The sequence below is a fragment of the Podarcis raffonei genome, chromosome 4 (genome assembly GCF_027172205.1).
Source record: "Podarcis raffonei isolate rPodRaf1 chromosome 4, rPodRaf1.pri, whole genome shotgun sequence".
Lineage (NCBI taxonomy): Eukaryota > Metazoa > Chordata > Lepidosauria > Squamata > Lacertidae > Podarcis > Podarcis raffonei.
In genome coordinates this window covers 79385282-79407899 of record NC_070605.1, presented here as the reverse complement: position 1 = coordinate 79407899, position 22618 = coordinate 79385282, and the positions used below count along the sequence as shown (strand labels likewise).

Sequence of the window (22618 nt, the reverse complement as noted above, 5' to 3'; positions counted from 1 at the left end):
AACAAAGCTGTTCAGTCCTTAACAGCGTTACAACACAATCCACAATGCAACAAAGCTGTAATAAACTGACTTCTATGAAGTCAAATCCTTCTCAAACCTAAGTTTAACAAGCTGCAGACCTGGCCCGGTTCTATTTTATAGCAGCAAATGTTTACGTTTTACCCAGCAAACTCGTGTCAGATAATTTTATAGAATTAAATATAAATAAGGAAAAGCATTCAACCAGGATGAAAGGGTTGACCTAGTGTATATTAGTGAAACCTATATAGATGAAGCAATGGGTCTTATGTTTGGCACAGGTGATGCCCATCGGGCCCTCAGTGCTGTATCTGCATATGGCTCCACAAAGGGCTCGCAAAAAACAAATGACTCAGGTTTGTAATCCACCTTCAGATTGAGAAATGGAGTCCTAATGTTAAAAAGAAATGCAATTTATATTCTTAATGCACTCCTTATGGATGATTTGACAGCAGAACTAATAATAATAATAATAATAATAATAATAATAATAATATTTTAATATACTGCCTTTCAGTCAAAAATCACAGGAAGTTGATGATATAAATTCCTCCAACACATTTAAAAGGCCATAGATTGTTTAATTAGCTGAAGACTTGGTTGAAAAGAAACATTTCCACCTGCCGCCTAAATATATGTAATGAAGGCAGCAGGCGAGCACTTATTCAATCTTACATCTCAATCTTATCTCAGTTTTGAAGCTATACAGCAGGGGGGAAATGAATATTATAAAGATCAGATTCATTCAACTAACTAGGAAGAGAGATGGGGGTGGGATGGGAGGACAAAACAAAGCAGGTATTCTCCCTCTTCCTACTCCCTCCCCACAAAATAGATTAATTTTGGGATAACAAGAAAATCCTGGCAAAATTGAACATTTTAAAGAATATATTCCATTGATTCCAGAAGAAGATAATAAAGCATGCTAAATCACATAAACCTCTGGTTAAATGTGCTAAATTGTGGAGTTGCCAATGTGTTTTGGAATTCATATGGATTTCACACTGCAGTTGCAAATGGCTAAGAAACCATTAATAACACACACACACACACACACACACACACACACCTATCTATCCCAGAAGACAGGCTTAAAGTGCTGAGAAGTTCTGGTCCTCTAAGTTGCCTAGAAGAGAGACCACCTTAGAACAATATTTGCTTTATTTTCACATAAAGAGACAATTTTTCAATATAAGTATTTCCAAAGCAGATTATATACTAAAATCACTGGGGGGAGGGGCACCTATAAAGCATTTTGAGCAACCTGAATGGAGAGGGGGGGTGTAAATGCTGATGTATATATCAACAATACACCCAGAAGCGACTTTCCCTTCCAAAGTCTCATCAATGCTGCCCTACATTTTTTATCCTGCTGCTGTCATACTTGCAAAGCATTTAAGCAGGTTGACAGTGGCACCAAAATTCAAGCTTCACCTCATGATCATTTTCTTGTCTTCAAGCTACTTTGCTTACAACTGCTATAGAATATAGCTTAAGGGCATTTTTGTGCTACACTTTCCTAGACACAAGAAAGAATTCTTGAATTCTATTACTAGAAACCTTTATGTATCTTTGACCGCACAGATTCAATGTTGGTAGCTAATGCTGAAACAGAAGATGCCTTTTGTCTTTATTAAGTGAACTTGGTTCTGGAATCCAGAAGAATTGCACTATTCACCTGTGGGTTAATCCTAATGTAGTGAATGTCAATAATGATCCATCTTTGCAGTCTGTTATTAATTGGTGCATTACCTCAAAAAGATTGGGCAGCAACCTATGTCAAAAGAAGCTGAGGGGTTATATCCAACCATAATCTTATTGTGCAATTTATTCTGTTTGTATCAACTTTCATTGGTCTGTGGCTATAATAAAATATTCACTCATAACTAAATATACCTCCATGTAAATATACCAGCAAAGCTATTAAAATAAGGCTCAGTTCAGATGGTCCTCCAAACCACATGAAGACTGGGAACAGTAGCAGAAAGATTGGACTCATCTTCTTTTCCTGCGCATCAGGAAAGGAGATTAGAAGCTTCTATTTCTGCCATTTCATCCCAATGCTACAAACTACAGTTTAGTTTACACAAACCATAGAGTGTGCCCAATCCAGGATTCCAAGCTAAAATATGGTTTGCTGCTTTCTGGAAGTGGAAGCTTCTAATCTCTTCCTTCACACATTAAGGAAGCTGAGGAGGGATGGGACACATGAGCCCAAGGCTCATTGTTGCTTATTCCTGATTCTCCAGACCATATTTTACAGAATCATCTGACTGTAGCGGGCCTCCCCCTATTTTCATCCTAAATCAGCATGACAGATTGGCAGAGATTCTGGAGCTATAGTCTAGCAATAGCTGAAGAACTACATGTTAGCCACCCCTGAGCTATACAATCTCCCCATCAAAATTAGCAGAACAGAAGTTTGTTGGCTAGTCAGTTTAAGAGATCATTTTGTCTGATATTTTAGTGACTTTGCAGAAAATGGTTTCTACAAACAAACAAATTAACATACCATATTATTCTGCAGTTGGCTTATGTGTTTTTCCTCCCAATTCACATTACTGAGATACATATTATTATTATTATTGCACTTTTATCTGCATGTTCCAATCAGCAGGGGGAAGGCCAGCAGTTAAGAGTTTCAACTATAATAAAGAACAAGCAGATAGGCAGAGAAATGTGTTTATGAAAACAAAATATTTGGCTACTTATTATGTAGATCCAGATCGTAACCAACAGGAATAGCTTTAGACAAATTGCTGAGAATATTATCACATCAAACCTCCCCCATTCAAACAACAACAACCTTGATCCCAAACTGATCTCTACCAACCCAGCTTCCTCCTGATTATCAACAACCTCTCCACTATAAACCTAAACACAGAATAGTGTTGCCTAAGGCTGCCACCATTGTTCTTTCTACATAATGATGCAGAAGTATTTTCCAGCTAGTTGCTTCTTGTCCATTTCATAGCCCATAATTTTCTTCACATGAGGTAGAGCATGAGCAAAGCCATATCAGCTATCTACAGAGGGGAGGGAAATGATCGTGATAATTTATTGCCAGCATTGGCTTGTAAATCTTCTAAACCACTTTGGCAACTGCAGACCCATTCCCAGTCAAACTTGGAAAAGTCACCAATTCTGGAGATAATCCTTGCTCCATGCCATGCTCCCTTTGGAACCAATTGCTCCTGCTACAGCTGCTTCTGCTGCTGCAGTTGCTCCCAGCTTCTTCTGGAAACCTTATCATATTTCAGCAGAGAGAAGGGAAAGCAATAGCTTCTCTTCCGAGGGTTAGCGTTGTTGAGGTCCATGATGACAAATGTGTTACAGGGCCAAAATACAGAAAATGTAAAAAGGCAGTCATAGCTGTGTAGGAATGTGCACTGTCTTTCCAATCAGCAACCATTATTGTTATTATATTATTAAATTTCTTTATGGCTAAATGGCAAACAGACCTCTAAGTACGGTAGTTTACAGAAAATAAAAATCGAATGCACGAATTTATTACAACACACAGTTTTAAAAATCCCATTAAAACATTTAAATATAAGCAGGAGAATCTATTGGGGGAGGGGTGTAGCTAGCCAAGGAGCTAAATGGCAGCATAAGTATGCACAGTCGTACCTTGGAAGTCAAACGGAATTCATTTCGGAAGTCCATTTGACTTCCAAAACGTTCACAAACCAAAGTGTGTCTTCCGATTGGCTGCAGGAAGCGCCTGCAGCCAATCAGAAGCCGCAGAAGCCCCATCGGACGTTTGGGTTCCAAAGAATGTTCGCAAACCAAAACACTCACTTCCAGGTTTGTGGCGTTCAGCAGCCAAAATGTTCAACTTGCAAGGCGTTCGGGATCCAAGGTACAACTGTATCTCCAATTAGCATGGGATAATTAACACTTCAAGTGGTTTCAAAAAGACAATTCAACGTCCCACAAATTACACCTTTGGGGAGTACATGGTCCAAAAAGCAAACTTACAAAACGGACATGGTATTCCAGGAACTCCTTCGGAAATCCCTACAATACTATTTTAAAAAGAATGATAGTACCAGACAACCCCCCCCCCATGTTATGGGATGCCATGAAGGCAGTCCTAAGGGGCTACTGTATGCGTGAGAAGGAAGAGATTATATGAGCAAAAATATCACCTAATCAGTAATGGAATTTTAAAAAACGGAAGTGGCACAACAGAAGTAATTAGATTATAATATTGTGGTTATAATTTGACCGATAGAAGATAGGGTGCAGCAGCAGGAGAGAAACAATTACTTAATGGAAAGGGGTGGGTGGGAAGTCAACAAAGATAAGATAAAAGATGAAATTGTGTTTTGATTGTAGAGGTTTAAAATGTTAACCACTCTCTAAGGTGCTGCAAATGTAAAATTATTGAACCCCTTTCTTCCTATTGTTATTCTGCAGAGTACAGTATACATTTATGGTGTAAACAAACAATGAGTAATAATTATATCAGTCTCACCTAAAAACAAATCAGCTGCAACCTCAGTTGGGAGCTGAAGACTCATAGTCTGCCAGGAATCCCTGGATAACATGTACCAGATAACGTTAAAATGAACTTAAAAAAATATTAACGACTAAATAAATAGAGAGACTCCCCCAAAAGCAGCCTTCTACTCCTCTTGTGCCTTGATCTAAACAGCACACAGAATCATCACATAGGTTTCTCTATTCTGACTGAAATTGACAGTCCTGATCAATGGACTAAATGGATTGTGGGATAAGTCTCACAAGATTTACCAGAGCCTCTTAGATTCATCTCACCTGCACACTCTCGGAACTCTTCCATTACAACTCAAAACATCTTGTCTAGCATGATCTGTTGGAAACTCAGCCAACAGTCAGAGCAACTCCAGAAATTACCTGTTAAATCACGATAAAGAGGAGAAATGAAAAGTTTGCCCTGTGGGACTGCACTTGAATCTGGTATTACTGAACACTATTTCAATCTGCCCACAAGCATGTAGAGAACATGTAGTAAGTTGGTATTCCTAAATATTAGCACCCTGGCACCAAAAGAAGTAAAATATGCAGGCTTGCTATCACATCCTCTTGAATTTGTGGCCAACTAAGTTGAAACCTCTCGTCACTTACATATAGCTCACCATACATTCTGATCACTTTTCTATTCTTGTGATATGCGTGGTTTTGATCACTTTTCTGTTCTTGTGATTACAAAAAAAGGAGAGGGGCTATCAAACAGGTGGCAGGTCATACTGCATATCTGCCAGGTTCCATTTTGTTTCGTGGGTCGCCATATTGTTTTGGGAGAAGGAGAAACAGACCTGTTCATACTAGTCCTCTCAATGATCTATGTAAGAGTCTTACAGGTAGGTCAGTCCCATACTGCAGATGGGAAACTGAGCCTGAGAGATATTGACTTGCCTAAGGCCATTTTGTGAGTTCATGGCTGAAGTGAGATGAAAGTTGAAATAAGAATAAATGCTGGGCTTCAAAGAATTGCAAAAACAACACATAGGAATAGCAGCACGCACCTTTGCACGGCACTGCAGGTATATGATGAAGGAAGTCTTTCATCTCCCACACAAAGATCAAAGAAATATCAGTAAAGTAGAGCAATATGGCGGGGAGGAGGGGTGCAAGACTCAATGGACAGAAAGTTAGCAATGTAAGAATGCTCTTCTTGCAGATCTAACAACTTAATGTGTTACACATCTTCCAAGCACACGTCTCCATTTCCCAGTGAACCCTTTAATGAAAATAAATAATAAAAGTGCAAATAAAAGTCCAGGGCTGCTGCTGCTTCTTTTAACGTATTTCATCAGATGAATGCTAAACAAGTCCACCAAACATTTCAAGGTGAAGGAAGGGACGGTTTAGCTCTGTAGCAATATAGATTGCCTGAGCAAGCTTTGGCTTTAGATTCCAATAAAGATTGCTTAAGCAGGTTTGGCTTGTGACACTGGTCAAGTAAAGAATAAGAGGAGCCACGTAGGCTCAAAAGACAGGGAAATGGGTAAGGAACGTGCTTAACGTGATTATCCTCCTAAGGTGTGCCTATAGGTTGGCAATTGGTGATTGGTGGAAGGAAGGTGTACCTATAGGTTGGCAATTGGTGATTGGTGGAAGGGAGGTGTACCTATAGGTTGGCAATTGGTGATTGGTGGAAGGGAGGTGTACCTATAGGTTGGCAATTGGTGATTGGTGGAGAAATGTGTACCTACAGTATAAGAATGCCTGCCAAATGCCATGTATTTACAGCCAGTCTTTCAGAATTTATTCTGCTGGTTGTCTCTGTGCACAGATAATAAACTGCTTTTCTCCAAAGAAGATTTTGCTTTCCTGGTACTTTTGTTCCCTCCAAGGTCCGGGGATGGCGTGGCTGATGGATCCCTAGGTAAATAAGGCTTCATTTCTTTGGGGGCTCGTCCGGGATAAGCCCCCTCCCCAAATACGGACCGGAGGGCCAGGCTCAACCAAGGTGAACAGCTCAGCAGCGTTTGCAGGCTTCAGCGCGCACCCCGCCTGTTTCGTGGGGGAAGCCGGCCACACTGTCCTGTAGTGGAGACATCTTGTTGAGGGAGAAAAACAAAGAGGACGGCGCCGAGGGGACAGGTCCGCAGCGGAAAACGGTAAGCCCAAGGGAAAAGGGCGTGGGCCCAAGGGAAAAGGGCGAGGCCTGATCAGCCTCAACTGGTTGTGCAGTAGAGTGCCGCCAGTAAGGTTTGGTAAAAAGGGAAACAGGGGGAAATTATTTTGGTGTATTTAGTGTGTTACATGTTGAAATTATATTGGTGTGTTTTGTATGTTGTATGTTGCATGTCAGATACTCTAGTGACTGAATTGTCAAGTGTGGGCCAGGGCTTAGTGTCCCCTTTGGCCGAGCGATTGTAGGGCTGTAGTGTGTGGAGTGTGAAAGAATTTACAACCTGTTAGGAGCAGAGTATCTGGAAAAAAAAAAAAAAAATGGGGTCTGGGGCAAGCCAATGTAGTCCTCTGGAATGTTTTTTAAACAACTGGAAAGCAGCCACAAAGCATGATGATTGGGGAATCAAATTGAGAAGACAGAGGATGAGGACATTGTGTGAAGTTGATTGGCCCCAACAAACTAATTGGCCATCGGAGGGCAGTCTTAATTTGCAACTAATCAGCCCACTATATCAAAATAGCTTGAATGTCCACCCAGACCAGATCCCTTATATTTCTACTTGGAAAACCAATGTAGAAAAGAACCCACCGTGGTTGAAAGCCTGCCGAGGCGACGCCCCACAAAGTACAGTTTGTGCAGTTCGACCGGCAGGGAAGTTAGAAAGGCCCCCAGTGATACCAGACCCAGAAGATGAGGAGGGAGGAATTATTAAACCACCTCCACCCTATGCTCCACCAACTGCCCCTCAGGCAATTCCACCAGGCCCAGGTCCCCAGGCACTGGGAGGAGCTGGCCCCCAGCCCAAACCCAAGACTGATGAGTCAGAAGGAGAAGAGGATGATGAGGATGAAGAGTTTGTAGAAAGATTAGTCAAGCTGACAAATAATAACAAGACATGGACAGAGGAGCAGGCAGAACGTTTAAGGAAGTATGTGGAACCTTATGCAAAAGAAGTGGATGTCAGCCACTATTTGTTAAAGGCAGCGGAATGTACAGGGCAACATAAAAGGAAGTGGCAGAGAGAGTGGGGAAGGGCGGCGAAAAGAGTGACCCTCCATAGGGCACATAAAGCACAGAAAAAGGGCGCGGCCAGAGTGATGCCTCTGCGTAGAGTGTATGACCCTCCGGCCCCTGCGGGACCTAACGGGGTGGTGCCCAATAGAACTTATACAGTTCAACATGTCCCCTTCTCTAGTGCAGATGTTTGTAATTGGAGGAACCAAAACCCTTCATTTGAGGAAAACCCAGCAAAAATAATAAAGCTGTTTGAGGGAATTTTCAAAACCTACAATCCGACTTTTGATGATGTGCAATATTTGATGGATGCCCTGCTAACTACAGAAGAGGCTAGGCGAATTCATGCTGAAGCCCGAGCACACATGAGAGCGCAGGGGGCAGGAGATCAAGCTGTTGCAACAGGATATCCTGAAAATACACCGAATTGGGATTATCAGACCACTGAGGGGCAAAACGCCCTCACCACTTATCGCCAGAATGTCTTAAATGGCATGAGAAGGGCAGCCAGGAAGCCTACTAATTTTGCCAAGATCAGGGAGATAATGCAAGGGAGTGAGGAGCCCCCAGGCGCCTATCTGGAAAGACTGAAGGAAGCCTACCGCCAGTATACCCCTGTGGACCCAGATGAGGCTGTCAATGCCCCTATCATAAAAACTGCCTTTGTAGCTCAGGCAGCACCCGATGTCCGCCGAAAAATCCAGAAACACGAGGCTTTCATGGGCCACACCCTTGAGTGGATGCTAGAATTGGCTCAAACCACTTATAATCAGAGGGAGGAAGAGGCACAAAAGAAGAAAGAGAAATATCAAGCAAAAAAGTTGATGGCATTACAGGCTACCACACCCACCCCTCATAAAAGAGGAAGCACCCAGGGAGGAGGACAAGGCCGTCTGGGGAGGAACCAGTGCGCCATCTGCTGGCAGGAAGGGCACTGGAAAAGAGAATGCCCACAGGCTCACTTAGATGGAAGAGGACGAGGAGAACGAGTCCCAGGGCCAAACCCCGTGGGATCTGGACAGGAACTGAGACCCTGGACATTGGCGAATGTTGGCAGGGGTAGAGGACAAGGACAGGGACCCCCCTGGCACCCCCCAACCCAAAGACAGCCCGGCGCAATGAGCCTGAGAGAGAAAGAAGAAGAATATTAGGACAGACCGGGCCCAGCTGATTTAGGTTCCCGTGAGCCCATGGTCAAAATACAAACAGGGAGCCGAACCATCCCCTTCATGGTTGACACCGGAGCCGCCCACTCTGTTTTGCCAGTACCAGTATCCAAGCCCACCAAGCAAACAATTAATATAATAGGAGCTACAGGCAAATCACAAAGAGCCCCATTCCTGCAATCTGTTGCTTGTAGCTTGGGCGGTCAAGTGGTCCAACACAAGTTTTTGTATATACCGGAGTGTCCCATCCCATTATTGGGCCGAGACCTGCTATCAAAATTACAAGCCCAGATTTCTTTCCAACCAACGGGAGAAGTAACAATGACCACAGGGCCAGCAGGGGAATTCTCCTTAGAGGTACCCTTAAGGGAACATTGGCGCTTAATGATGGTAAAAGAAGAGGAGGGGATTATTTCAGAGGACCTCCTGCAAGAAGTTACCCCTGATGTGTGGGCAGAAAGCAACCCGCCCGGAATGGCAAAGAACATCCCACCTATAATAGTCAAGCCCAAGCCATTCGCCAACCCTGTGGCTGTGAACCAATATCCTATCCCCCGAAGAGCTGCGGAGGGAGTATGGGTACATTTGGAACGGTTACTTCGCCATGGCATCCTGAGACAGTGTCAATCTCAGTGGAACACCCCACTCTTGCCGGTGAAGAAGGAAGATGGCACGTACCGTCCAGTCCAAGACCTTCGATTGGTCAACCAGGCCGTGGAAACCCTCCACCCCAATGTGCCCAATCCTTACACGCTGCTGAGTCTAATACCTCCTACTGCATGTTGTTTCACAGTATTGGACTTGAAGGATGCATTTTTCTGCTGCCGCCTGGCAGAGGAAAGTCAGCCCCTGTTTGCATTTCAATGGACAGATCCAGGAACAGGCACCAGGGTGCAATACACGTGGACAAGGCTTCCACAAGGCTTCAAGAATTCTCCAACCCTTTTTGGGGTAGCATTGGCATCGGACTTGTCTAGCTTCCCCACCAGCCCACGCAGAGTCTTGTTGCAGTACGTGGATGATCTTCTTTTGGCTTGTTCAGACAAAGACACGTGTATGGAAGCCACCAAGGACTTGCTGAACCATCTGGGTGAAGCGGGATACCGAGTATCTAAGAAAAAAGCCCAAATATGCCAACCTACCGTGAAATATCTTGGATTTGATATATCTTATCAGCAACGGACCCTAAGGGAAGAGAGGAAGCAAGCCATTACCCAGATTCCAAAACCAAAAAATCGCAGAGAACTTCGTGGCTTTCTGGGATCGGCAGGATTCTGTAGAATATGGATACCAGACTACAGCACAATTGCCAAGCCTCTGCACGAATCAACCAGAGGGACGGAAAAGGACCCCTTTGTGTGGGGAGAAGAGCAGCAACAGGCCTTCCAGGATTTGAAAAGGGCATTGCAACAAGCACCAGCGCTGGGTATCCCAAATCCAGAAAAGCCTTTCTCCCTGTTTGTGGATGAAGACCAGGGAACAGCAAAGGGAGTGCTATGCCAAAAACTGGGAAGCTGGCAACAGCCTGTGGCATACCTATCTGAGCGCCTGACACCTACAGAACAAGGTTTACCGCCATGTATGAGAGCAGTTGTGGCAGTAGCTACCCTACTGAATAAGGCAGACAAATTTACTTTTGGCCAAGACACTGTTTGTGTGACCCCGCATGCAGTCCCAGCTCTGCTCGACATGAAGGGTACCTATTTCCTCTCCCAAGCAAGGATGAGAAAGTGCCAGATGCTGTTGTTGCACCCGCGTTTGAAGTTCCAGGTTACTACCGCCCTCAACCCAGCTACCCTGTTACCGGTAGGAGAAGGTGAGGAGCAGACGCACGATTGCATTGAAGTGATGGATGAAGTATATTCCAGCAGACCTGACCTAAAAGATGAGGCAAACCCCCACTGGCCTTCATGGTTTGTAGATGGAAGCAGCTTTGTTGAGACTGGACAGCGGAAAGCAGGCTATGCAGTGGTAGCCCTGGAAGACCAGGTGATCGAAGCAAAATCACTCCCGCCTGGAACATCGGCCCAGCTGGCAGAGCTAATTGCGCTTACCAGAGCCCTGAACCTGGCAAAGGGACAGGAGATAAACATTTATACAGATTCTAAGTATGCATTCCTGACTTTACATGCCCATGGAGCCTTATGGAAAGAAAGAGGTTTGCTTACCTCCAGAGGAAACCAGGTGGCCCACCCACAAGCTCTATTGAACCTTCTGGATGCTGTATGGGAGCCCGAGGCAGTGGCAGTTATCCATTGCTATGGCCACAAGACTGGACCAGGGGAAGTGGCCAGAGGAAACCGATTGGCAGACAGAGTAGCCAAGGAAGCAGCCCAAGAACTGGCCCCCGCCTCGGTTATTGGAGCACTGGTCCCAGAAGAGATTTTAAGCACCGCTGACAAGCCAGCTTACACAAAGCAGGAAAAGGACACTGCAGACGCCCAGGAACTGACATTGTCCAAAGAAGGATGGTACCTTACCCATGATGACAGGATATGGATTCCAGAGTCTCTTTCTCGGCAGATAATTCAGAGATATCATGGTTCAACCCACATAGGACCCGATGCTACAACCAAGCAGCTGGGGAAGTGCTTCTATATAGCCCACCTCTACCAACTGGCAGCCCAGATCTCCAGGAAATGCCTGCTATGCCAAAAGAATAATCCCAGAGCCGGACCACTGGCTCCCCCAGGGAGTCAGCATAGTGGAACTGCACCTATGGAAGATCTTGTCGTGGACTTTACTGAATTACCCCGTTGTGGACTACACCGCTACCTGCTGGTGGCAGTGTGCACTTACACCGGATGGGTCGAAGCATGGCCAACAAAGACTGAAAAGGCATTTGAAGTAACCAGGTGCCTGCTTAGGGAAATCATCCCTCGCTATGGATTGCCAAGGTCCATAGGATCTGATAATGGACCAGCATTTGTTCACGCAGTCCTACAGGGACTGGTAAAGGCGCTCCAGATCAACTGGAAGCTGCATACTGCTTATAGACCCCAGAGTTCTGGAAAGGTAGAGAGAATGAACAGAACTCTAAAGAATCAGCTGTCCAAGCTGACGCAGGAGACCGGGTCTAATTGGGTGGCCATGTTGCCCTTGGCATTGCTCAGGGTCCGCAGCCTCCCGTCAAAGCGGACCCATTTGTCACCATTTGAGGTTTTGTTTGGGAGACCAGTCCCCTATGTTAGAATGTTAACTCCATATGCTAGCCAAGATATGCAATTGAATAACTATGTACAGTCACTCTCCCAAGTTCTCTCCTGTTTCAACAGGTGGACCCAGGCTCGCACCCCATGTGTGTTAACTGAACCGTTCCATCAGTTCGAGCCAGGTGATGAAGTGTGGGTGAAAGACTGGCAGCGAGCCCCCCTACAGCCTTGCTGGAAGGGACCATACACTGTGCTACTTTCTACACCTACTGCTGTGAAGGTTGCTGGCATCACCCCGTGGGTCCACCATACTCGAGTGAAGAAAGCTATTTCAGACTGGACAGTTACACCAGATCCAGAGAACTCCCTCCGGCTGACTATCGCCAGACGCCTGGCAGACGACCGCTCTGCTGATATCACACCGGAAGCTGATATCTCTACGCACAGCTGAAGAATTGGATGGGAGGGGCGCCCACCGGGAGCGCCTCCAACGTTCCAGCCTTGCAGCCTTTGTCCCCTGATAACGTCCAGAACCCTGAACGAACTTTAGTATGCATTATATGGTATGAGGAGGAAGCAGTGGGGATTTTGACACCAAGCATTTGCAGTTTACAGGCGGCTACCTATTCGTGTGGGTGTGTAGTGGCCCATCCACCGTGGGTACCCTCTCCTTGGGGGGCAAGGTTATCCTCCACCCATCAGGGGTACCATCATCCCCCGGGGATTGAGGAGTTTTATCTCCACACCATAGGGTTTGACGCTTGGAGGTATCCCCGACCTTGTTTCCCTAACCAACTTGAGCGTCCGGATAACCCCAACCCCCTTTTCCAGACCCATACCATGACTGATCTGTGGTGGGGAGAGCCCTGGCATTCTTGGGGTTGGTGGGTGGGAGTTATCTCAACTGCCCTTGTCACGTGGATGTGTCTCTTTTTTTTGCTGGCACGAGCGCCATAGAATTTGCGGGAAGAAGCGTCCCTCCTCCATCCCACTGACAGTTCTCCTTCTCTTCCTAGTTGGGGAACCTGCCTGCGCTCTGGCCCAGGGGGAAGTAGGGTCCTGGATCTCCCAGGTAAACATTACCCGTATCATGGTCACGCGGGGCATCCACAACCCTTACAACCGCTGGCTGCAAACGGCAGAAATGGTAGCTAAGGAGGAGAATAGGACCCGTTGCCTTGTTTGTGCCTTGGGACCTCTGGATGCGGCTGGGGGCATGCCCCTGCTTCCGTTGCCTCTTAATCGGACCCGAATCCAGTATACTGGAAGTAAATTCCAGTGGGGCCCATACTGGAATCATCCCTATCCCCTCCGTGTTTATCGGATTCCCGGATGGTTCTGTGTCAACCAGACCAAAAATGCCACCCTTGGACACAATATAACTTTTACTGGGCGCTCCTCATGCAAGTGTACGTGTAACCCCACTGATACCACTGAGTGTGGCGGAGCCTGCACCAATTTAAATCTTTTAGCTTTTAGTTCTATGGGTGACCATATGGCCACCCAGAACAAGGATCCTGTATATTGGATTTGTGGGACAAAGGCTTTCCACCACCTCCCCAACGGTTGGTGGGGCAATTGTTATCCAGCCTTCCTTTTACCCCCCATGTGGCTGCTCCCTACCACCTTATTTCCCCATCGCAATCACAGATCTGTTGATATCACGAATATAGCCTCAGGGAGCAAGCAGACGTGGGGAAAGGATGAATGGCCACCTGAGCGAATAATTGCCCACTATGATCCGGCCTCCTGGAACCCTGGTGAGTTAGTAGCAGGTGCCAGAGAGCCCATGTACAATCTAAATCGCATAATCCGACTCCAGGCAGTAGTAGAGATTGTGGCCAATGCAACGGCCACCGCCCTTCGCCTTGTTGCTACCCAGCTGGATGAGACCCGCACTGCTGTCCTCCAGCTGCGTTTGGGAATGGACTTTATTCTGGCCAAACAAGGAGGATTTTGTGCTGCCCTCAACCTGACTGGTGGAGCATGCTGCTTCAATATTTCAGATCATGGTGAAGCCATCCGTAATCTAGCCGCAAGTATTGAGAAGGTGGCACACGTCCCTGTACAAGTGTGGGAAGGATGGAATATGTCTTGGCTAGATAAGCTTTTGCCAAATGGGTGGCTCAGAGGAATGTTTTTTATGCTCTTAGGACCAATTTTATTTTTATTGCTTCTTTGCTTCTGTATTCCCTGCTTGGTGCAATGCTTGCAAAATATGGTGCACAAAACAATGTCGCGCATGATGGGTCCCCGAGTGATAGCTTTGATGCGTGAATACCAGCCTATTGCCTTGGACGAGCCAGAAGGCTGTCCAAAAGAAGAGGAGGGAATGAAGGAAGGGACGGTTTAGCTCTGTAGCAATATAGATTGCCTGAGCAAGCTTTGGCTTTAGATTCCAATAAAGATTGCTTAAGCAGGTTTGGCTTGTGACACTGGTCAAGTAAAGAATAAGAGGAGCCACGTAGGCTCAAAAGACAGGGAAATGGGTAAGGAACGTGCTTAACGTGATTATCCTCCTAAGGTGTGCCTATAGGTTGGCAATTGGTGATTGGTGGAAGGAAGGTGTACCTATAGGTTGGCAATTGGTGATTGGTGGAAGGGAGGTGTACCTATAGGTTGGCAATTGGTGATTGGTGGAAGGGAGGTGTACCTATAGGTTGGCAATTGGTGATTGGTGGAGAAATGTGTACCTACAGTATAAGAATGCCTGCCAAATGCCATGTATTTACAGCCAGTCTTTCAGAATTTATTCTGCTGGTTGTCTCTGTGCACAGATAATAAACTGCTTTTCTCCAAAGAAGATTTTGCTTTCCTGGTACTTTTGTTCCCTCCAAGGTCCGGGGATGGCGTGGCTGATGGATCCCTAGGTAAATAAGGCTTCAAAGGTACTTAGAAAAATTTGAAGCTAATACACACATTATCAGGTAGAAAGGAAGGCCTGTTATTGTGGTCTTGGCTAAGTATGCAAAGTTATTGCTTCAGCAAGTACAAAGTAAAAGATTAAAAAGAATGTTTGAATGTTTTGAATTTTTTAAAAACCTACAATATTAGTAGCCCAAGCAAAACAGCAAATTGTTAAGAAACACAAAACCATTTTTATACATCAACTGCAAATCTCAGTGATAAGAATCCGGATTTTCTTAACTACATCAATGATAAATATATGATTCTGCTCTCTGTAAGCTCTAAGACGAACAAAGAAAGAATGAATGAATGACAGACGTGGATGAGCCCAACCCCCAATCTGAAAGAAGCAAAATGCAAAAACAAAACAAAACAAAACAAAAACCAACCCACAAAAAAAACCCCTTTTCTATAGCTGTCATCTGTACAGCAGATGGCTGGCAAATATTCCCAATATTCACAGTAATGCACTGTGCTAGTTTAGAAAGTTTGTCTTGTAGTTAGGAGTCATTTCCTTGCTTTTCATAGATGCATGAAAGTACAGGGCACCATGAAGGGCATTTAGTACAGCTTCCTGCTCTGAGACTCCCAATTTAAACATCCATAACAAATGCTGATTGGATGTGATATAAAACCCTCCAGTGGCTAACTGCCTTCTTCTCCCCTTTTTAACTGTTTCTACACCCAAATACTCCTAAAGACAGGTGGGAATGGTAGGAATTCAAAGGTCAACAAATGGCAAAGAAGGTAAAGGGTCAAAACCATTTGACCTTGGACTTCAATTAAGTGTCATAGTGCAACACCTACAACTCCTATTCATTTTTCCTGTCAAATAAGTGAATGAGCTTTCTTAACTCCATCTTTAAGAAGTGCAATCATTATTTATTTTCTGCAAATTATAAAGAAGAGTGGGGGGGGGGGACTATTTTGAAATACTGGCCAAGATAAAGGCTATGAATTGGCATACATACAGAGATGCTCCATCTAGTTTTCAGAAAAGGTTGCTAACCAGCTGTATTAAAGCAGCTGTAAGGAAGATTACTATCGCCTGCTGATTTCTCCTTTAAAAACACACACCAGATTAGTTCAGATTTCTTTCAGTGTAATGAACCTTGTAAGGATTGAGAACTGCATCAATTTCAAAGATAAAGCTGTGAGGTCATTCCAAAGGCTAAACAAACAGTTCCATGGAACCTTTTGTGTTCATGCACTCATTATCCCAAGCAAGGGAATTAAAATGCAACCATCAATCATGGCAGCCAAGCAGTGACTTTAAAAGCCAGGCAAGATGTTCCATCAAACAAAGCATGGGTTGGTCAGGCAATGATGTATGCACAGCATCACAAAGAGCTTTCTGCAAAACTTTCATTATTATTATTATTATTTTATAAAGCTCTTTACAATATTATTTTAACAATGTGACCGATAAAAAACAGCTCATATGTATATAATATATACACACACAAGATAGAAAACAAACTTCTTCGAAATGTGCACTTTTAGCCAGTATGTCCAAGTATTCCTTCAGTAGCAGCTCTTTTCATCCACCCATGTATATCCAATACCCTTCATCTTTCGATTTGCAGTGATTGTCGCTGCATTCTACAGCCAGGGCAGTCCCACACAAAGTGATTTGGTTATGTCTGTGCGAGTTAATATGGAACCCTACTCAGTGAAGGAAGGAAATTAAGTCTACCTGTGAGAAGTCTGGCACGTGATGTCGCAGTTGTATTGTTGCTTCACAGCAACGTAGGAAGCTGCACACTAGACTATTTGTCTATCCCACCCAGTACTGTCTACTCTGACTGGCAGAGTTCTCCAGGGTCTCGGACAGAAAAAAGGCTTCCCCTGTGTGTACCTGCTGTCTTTTTGTGCATTGCCTGCAGACCCTGCTACCTGAACCTTTCAAGCAGGGGTGTCAGGAACTGAAGCTTCTAGATGCAAAGCACATGCTCTCTACAACAGAGGTACAGTTTTGTCCATCAATTAACAAAGTACAACGCCATCACTCAACATCCTGAATTTTGGCACCCTGATTTTTATTTTAAAAGAACAGGAGAGTAACATGAACTTGTTTCGGCCACCCTCATTTTGAGGGGCAAGCGATGCACAAGATAAACACCTGTTTTTAATCACTCTTAAGGAGAGCGCTTGCCTCAAGTTAACACACTGGAAATGGTGCCACATTCTTGCAGCCCCCACTCCTACACAAATACAAATTAATGTAGGCTTTGGCCACCCATCTTACTGAAACCTGAGGAATATCTCAGTATACCATATTGCAACAAAGGCATAACGTTCCCTCAGGGCTAGTCCACAGAACTGCATACGGACTAGAGCAAAAGAAAAAGGAATATGGGAGAAAGGCAGTAAATTCTGAAAGGGTATGTGATGCAAATTCTGATAGCAATGCTATTTTGCTATATCACTGGCAGAGCAGCATGCAGGCATGCCCTCTGTTATTTGAAAAAGGCCATTGGTAACTAATGCACGATTTGAACAAAGCATCCATAACTAGGCAACGGGCAAGTCGGATGAAGTGGCACGGATACAAGATAGGGCAAGGCTGCTATATATATCATAATTGCGCAGAAAAGAATTTTGTCAAGTGCAGCTTGTCTTGGTTCTGCAGCTCCGTATCGTAATAAATGTAGGTCCTGCTTAAAAAGAAACAACCGCACACAAAATTCACCAAGGCAGCCAAACAGTATCTTTATTCGGACCAAGAGGAGAGTTTACGGAGCTTCTTCAAGTGGCAACGGCAACTCTTAAAAGTGACCAGAGCCAAAGTCTCCCAGTGCATCCACTTGCCCTTTTGCCTAGTGGTAAGGAATTTCGGGACATCATATTTCCCCTACAACCTAGACGCCACAGATGCCCTTGCCCCCTGTGTTGACAAAAACTCAGAGGAGCCAACTTCTAGGGGCCCAGGTCCCTTCGGCCCTCCAGTAAAATATCTGAGGGGGCCACCCACCCCAAAGTTCAAGGGTGCGCATGTGCCACATCATGTAATCAATTATGCGGGGCGGTGCTTACCTGCCCTGCCCCCCCCCCGATATTTTAGTGAAGTTGGCACCCCTGGCACCTCTGAAAGTCATTCATCCCCAGATGTTCAAAGTTCAATAGGAGTGCTAGCTAACCAACATACTAGACCTGCTTTCCAGCTAAGCCAAAGGGGGCAGCCAAACATATATAGTTGGTAGCAGTGCCATTGTTATGTTGTTGTTTCTATTAAGGACACATCAACGTCCTGGACGAAAGGTGTGGAAACAAGGAGCTGTACATATATAAGCCATAGCAGCCAACTCCTAGGGGCTGAGGTCCCTTTTTGCCCCCCCCCAATAAAATATTTGAGCCTGCCCCCCCCCCAGTTGAAAGTCATTGCCATTCAAGTGGCTGTGTGTCTTGGGAACAATTATGCAGGGCGGGGATTACCTCCCCCCAAATATATATATATATATATATTTTCAAGTTGGAACCCCTGGCTGTGTATATACTGTATAAGCACAAGTGAGCCACGTGTGAACAGGCAGCTTGTTGGCTGGCGCGGGGCGGAGACCGAGGAACAAAAAAGGCGGGAAGAGGAAAAGGACCGACTTACCTTCAGCAGGGCGCTCCGGCTAGCGGCGGCCAGTTCCCTCAGGCTGGCGGCGGCTGAGGCTGCGGCTGCAGCGGCGGCACTGCTAGGAGAGCCTGGGGAGGGCGCTGTAGCAGCCGCCGCCACGGGGTGACAGCCGGGGTTAGTGGCGGGAACAGGGTTGTTTCCTCCTGCTGCAGCGGGGTTGCCCGCACAGGGAGCAGCCGCGTTGCCCGGGGCTGTGGTGCTCCCCGGGGCTCCGTTGCCGGCGGCGGCGGCTCGGGGTCTCTGCCGGATGCCGTCGAGCAAGCGGACGAGCAGGATATTGGCGGGCAGCTCGTCGACCCCGCAGCCCACCAGGATGCGGCACTCGGGGCAGCGCAGCTCGTGGCGGGAGCTGACGATGCTCTCGAGGCAGCGGCGGCAGAAAGTGTGCTGGCACGGGAGCACCTTGGCCGTCGTGTCCAGGCGCTCCAGGCACACGGAGCACTCCAGCAAGTCCAGCAGCGAAGACTCGTCCATGGCCCCTCCGCAGGCGGCGGCGGCGGCTGGTGGCCCCTCGCCGTTACTGCCGCCGCCACCACCCCCGCCACCTCCTCCAGCAGCGCGCCGCCTCCGCCTCTCCTCGGCAGCCCGCTTCTCGGCGGCGGCGGCGGCGGCGGCCTTGGAGGAGCACAGCCAGGACGCCCCTAGGAGCATGGAGACCAGCAGCGGAGGCCGCGCGACAGGCGGCAGCCACAACACATGGCAGCTGAGGAGGAGCAAGAAGCGGGCCGGCGGTGAGCCCAAAGCCCAGCCTGCCGGGGGGGGGGCTGTCAGAAGGACCAGAGGGCGGGGACTGGGAGACCTATTTTCTGACCCCTCTCCAAGCAGGCGGGTGGTAATAATAATAATTCCAGGGAGCCACGCGCTGCTCCCTCGCCGTCGTCGCCTCCGTCCTCTGCCGCGACGGGGGCTCCCTTCTCGGGGCGGCGCGGCTGGCGGCACCTGTTCCCTTCAGGGCTCCCGCCTCTCTCCCTTCCAGGCTGGGTCAGAAGCGGCCGGAGGAAGAGGCGCTTTCTGGGCGCTGCTGCTCAGGGCGAAGTGCTGGCGCGCAAAGGCGCTCCTCCCGGGCTCCGGAGAAAAGCTGCTCTCTGCTGCTCCTCCTTCAAGGCTTGGTGCGCTGCCCCCGTCCCGCGGCCCCTTCTCGCCGTCTCCCTTGCAGCCGAGCTCGGCCTCCGTCGCTCTCCCATCATCGCAACCCGATGTCCCTGGCGGCGGCGGCGGCCTCCATCACTCCTCGCGGGCTCGCCTCTTGCCCAAATATCCCGAGTGACAGCAAGGGGAGGCGAGCAAGATCAGCCTTGGGGAGAAACGGGGGGAGGCACCCACCCGTGCTCGCGCGCGCGCCCCTTCTCCGGATCCTCTGCCAACTTCCAGCTCCTCTCGTTTCGCTGCGAGGACGAGGTTCGAGTTGGATCGCACTCCGTCGTGAGGATCAGAAGCAGCGGGCGCGTTCCCCGGCTGCTGCTCCGAGATCCGAGGGCTGCCTGCGCTGCATTGTTGAGAGATCCTGGCGCCTGCTGCTGCAGCTGGCCTGTTGGTAACACTCGCCAGCAGCAGCAGGGCAGCCGCCCAGTCCCCGCCCTCTCCTCCTCCTCCGATGGCCGGTGGTGCTATTATCCCCCAAGGGATGCTGCTGCTGCTGCTGCTAATCGAAGGAGGCTGTGAGCGGTGTGAATCAGCTAAGCGGCTCCTGGAGAAAAGTCTGCTGCTGCTGCTGCTGCTGCTGCTGCGCAATGGGGTTCCGGCACCACCAGAAACGTCTCTCGTCTAGGAAGACGCAGCGCCAACCAGCTACTGCTCTCTGCTGGGTCCCGCTCTCAAACGCCTTCAGCTCCCGCAGGAGGTTTCGGGAACCCGATCCGGAGGAAGTCCGGCAGATGCCAAGCTGTAAAATTCCAACTTCGTGCAGTAACTACAGTGCTGCGCCACTGCATCGTGCTCCCTCGGTCATCGTGATCCGGGGTGTGGGGGGGAGGAGGAGGAGGCGCTTTCCCCCCGCTTCGAGCCCGATCTCAGGCCAAGCGTCAGAGCAACGGAAATACGTACCCCTGAAGCAATCTGAGAAGATGGGGAAGTTTGCAGAAGTTTGTTCAGATCGGACAAGGAAAACAGATTCCTTTCAGTGGGCCTCCCCCTGGTGGAGCTCTGCGTAAACAGCATTTGGTGTTGTTGCTGATGGAAAAGATTTCCCTTCTCTCCACCCCCTCTCGTTTCTTAGCGATCTGCCTGATAACTGCTAACCACCCTTGCAGTATTATTTATTAAAAATTAATGCCGATTTCCACCTAATTAGCTGGCTTCAGCTAAACAGACTGTGGCGTTGCATATCCTTGCAATCTTCAGTGATATACACACAATCAAGTTAATGCAAAAACACTGGCCTTGGCCTGCAAAGTAATTACGTTTGAGAAGTCCTGAAATCTGACTGAAATATTTCTGCAATGTATATAAAATAATAATAATCCAATACTGATTTATTCACTGAATAGTAACATTTAATGCCGCAGACTGTATAAATACAGTCCGTGTTTATTTATTTCTTTTATTAAAAGATATTATAGCAGAGACATCACCTTGCCAACAAAGGTCCGTATAGTTAAAGCTATGGTTTTCCCAGTTGTGATGTATGGAAGTGAGAGCTGGACCATAAAGAAGGCTGATCGCCAAAGAATTGATGCTTTTGAATTATGGTGCTGGAGGAGAAGATCAAACCTATCCATTCTGAAGGAAATCAGCCCTGAGTGCTCACTGGAAGGACAGATCCTGAAGCAGAGACTCCAATACTTTGGCCACCTCATGAGAAGAGAAGACTCCCTGGAAAAGACCCTGATGTTGGGAAAGATGGAGGGCACAAGGAGAAGGGGACGACAGAGGACGAGATGGTTGGATGGTGTCTTCGAAGCTACAAACATGAGTCTGACCAAACTGCGGGAGGCAGTGGAAGACAGGCATGCCTGGCGTGCTCTGGTCCATGGGGTCACGAAGAGTTGGACACAACTAAACGACTAAACAACAACAACATTATAGCCCCACTTTTAAATCCTTTTCTTGTTTAGCACACAAGTCCTTCTGCCAAGAAAAACAGAAGCAAAACACAGTTTGATGCATTTCAATATTCTCATATTTATTTTACATACTATTAACAAGAACCAGACTCGGAAATTATTGGACCTGTCCGAGCAGTGTGTTTCATTCTAACACCACCCAGACCATCTTGTCTGGAAAGGTTGAGGAAGGCTGGTGTGACCCAGAGTTTGTTATCACTGCCAGGAGTTCAGGGAAATCATGAAGACCTTTTTCTATGCAAAAATATATAGAGGAATCAGGGAAGGTGGATGAAGGAGACATGGGATAGACAGAGGACAGCCCTCTCTCGAAACCCATGATTTATTTAGTAGCAAAAATATTATTGGAATAAAGGATATTCCAAAACCACATTTTCAGGTCTTTATCGTCTTGCGAATCACTGCTTTATGTCATCCAATCTTCCTGTGCACAGAAAACATTTGGTGGTTTTTAGTCACCCTTCTACTCCTCCCTTGAGTAGCACTCTTAATAAATCATCCACTAACGACGTCTGCGTGCAATAATGGCCACACACAGTCGCATTGTCTGCTTGTCTCTCATTTAATATCGATAAGCACCCTCCTTGGCATGCAGTGCAATGGTAATCACAGTAAGATATTGTTTCTGAGACGACAAGTACAGAGCTGAAGGAACATGAAACTCTCTGCTCCTCAAACCACATTCGCTGGAGTAGATTTCACTGCCTTCAGGTATGGGATCCAGCTAGCACCAGGGCTGCTTCTCTTTTAACAGTCAGGTGATCCTTTGTTGCTGACTAGTGTTCAGCAATGTCCTTGCAGAAAGAGGCCAAACTATCCAATAAGATAAACTATAAATAATACTGATGTACAGAGAAATGTGAAATACAAGTATCAAGGACTTAGGTGCTATCTCAGTAAAACTGTCAATCTCGGGAACAAAAGCTCTGGAGAACATATAAGGATAATAATACGTGCTGTTTCCAAAAGGGGAGGGAGATTAGAGCGCTAGAGATGAGTGTAACAAAATGTGAGAACTTGCATTTCAGTTCATTTCCCTCAAAGAT

The 22618-nt window shown here is 46.8% G+C and overlaps 1 protein-coding gene and 1 long non-coding RNA gene across 4 annotated transcripts in view; one reads left to right on the top strand and one right to left on the bottom strand.

The window, feature by feature from the left end:
• Positions 1-19392, bottom strand: part of SH3RF3 (SH3 domain containing ring finger 3) — a 228674-nt gene extending 209282 nt beyond the window's left edge. For all 3 annotated transcript variants that reach the window (XM_053384306.1, XM_053384308.1, XM_053384307.1), the window contains exon 1: positions 18487-19392. In XM_053384306.1, the coding sequence (XP_053240281.1) occupies positions 18487-19161 (675 nt within the window). In that variant the 5' untranslated portion in view covers positions 19162-19392. The remainder of the gene's footprint in view (positions 1-18486) is intronic.
• Positions 6173-12266, top strand: LOC128411846 (uncharacterized). Its single transcript, XR_008329930.1, has 2 exons — positions 6173-6629; positions 12102-12266. It is a non-coding gene; the product is annotated as an uncharacterized LOC128411846 (long non-coding RNA).
• Positions 19393-22618: the final 3226 nt, after the last annotated feature.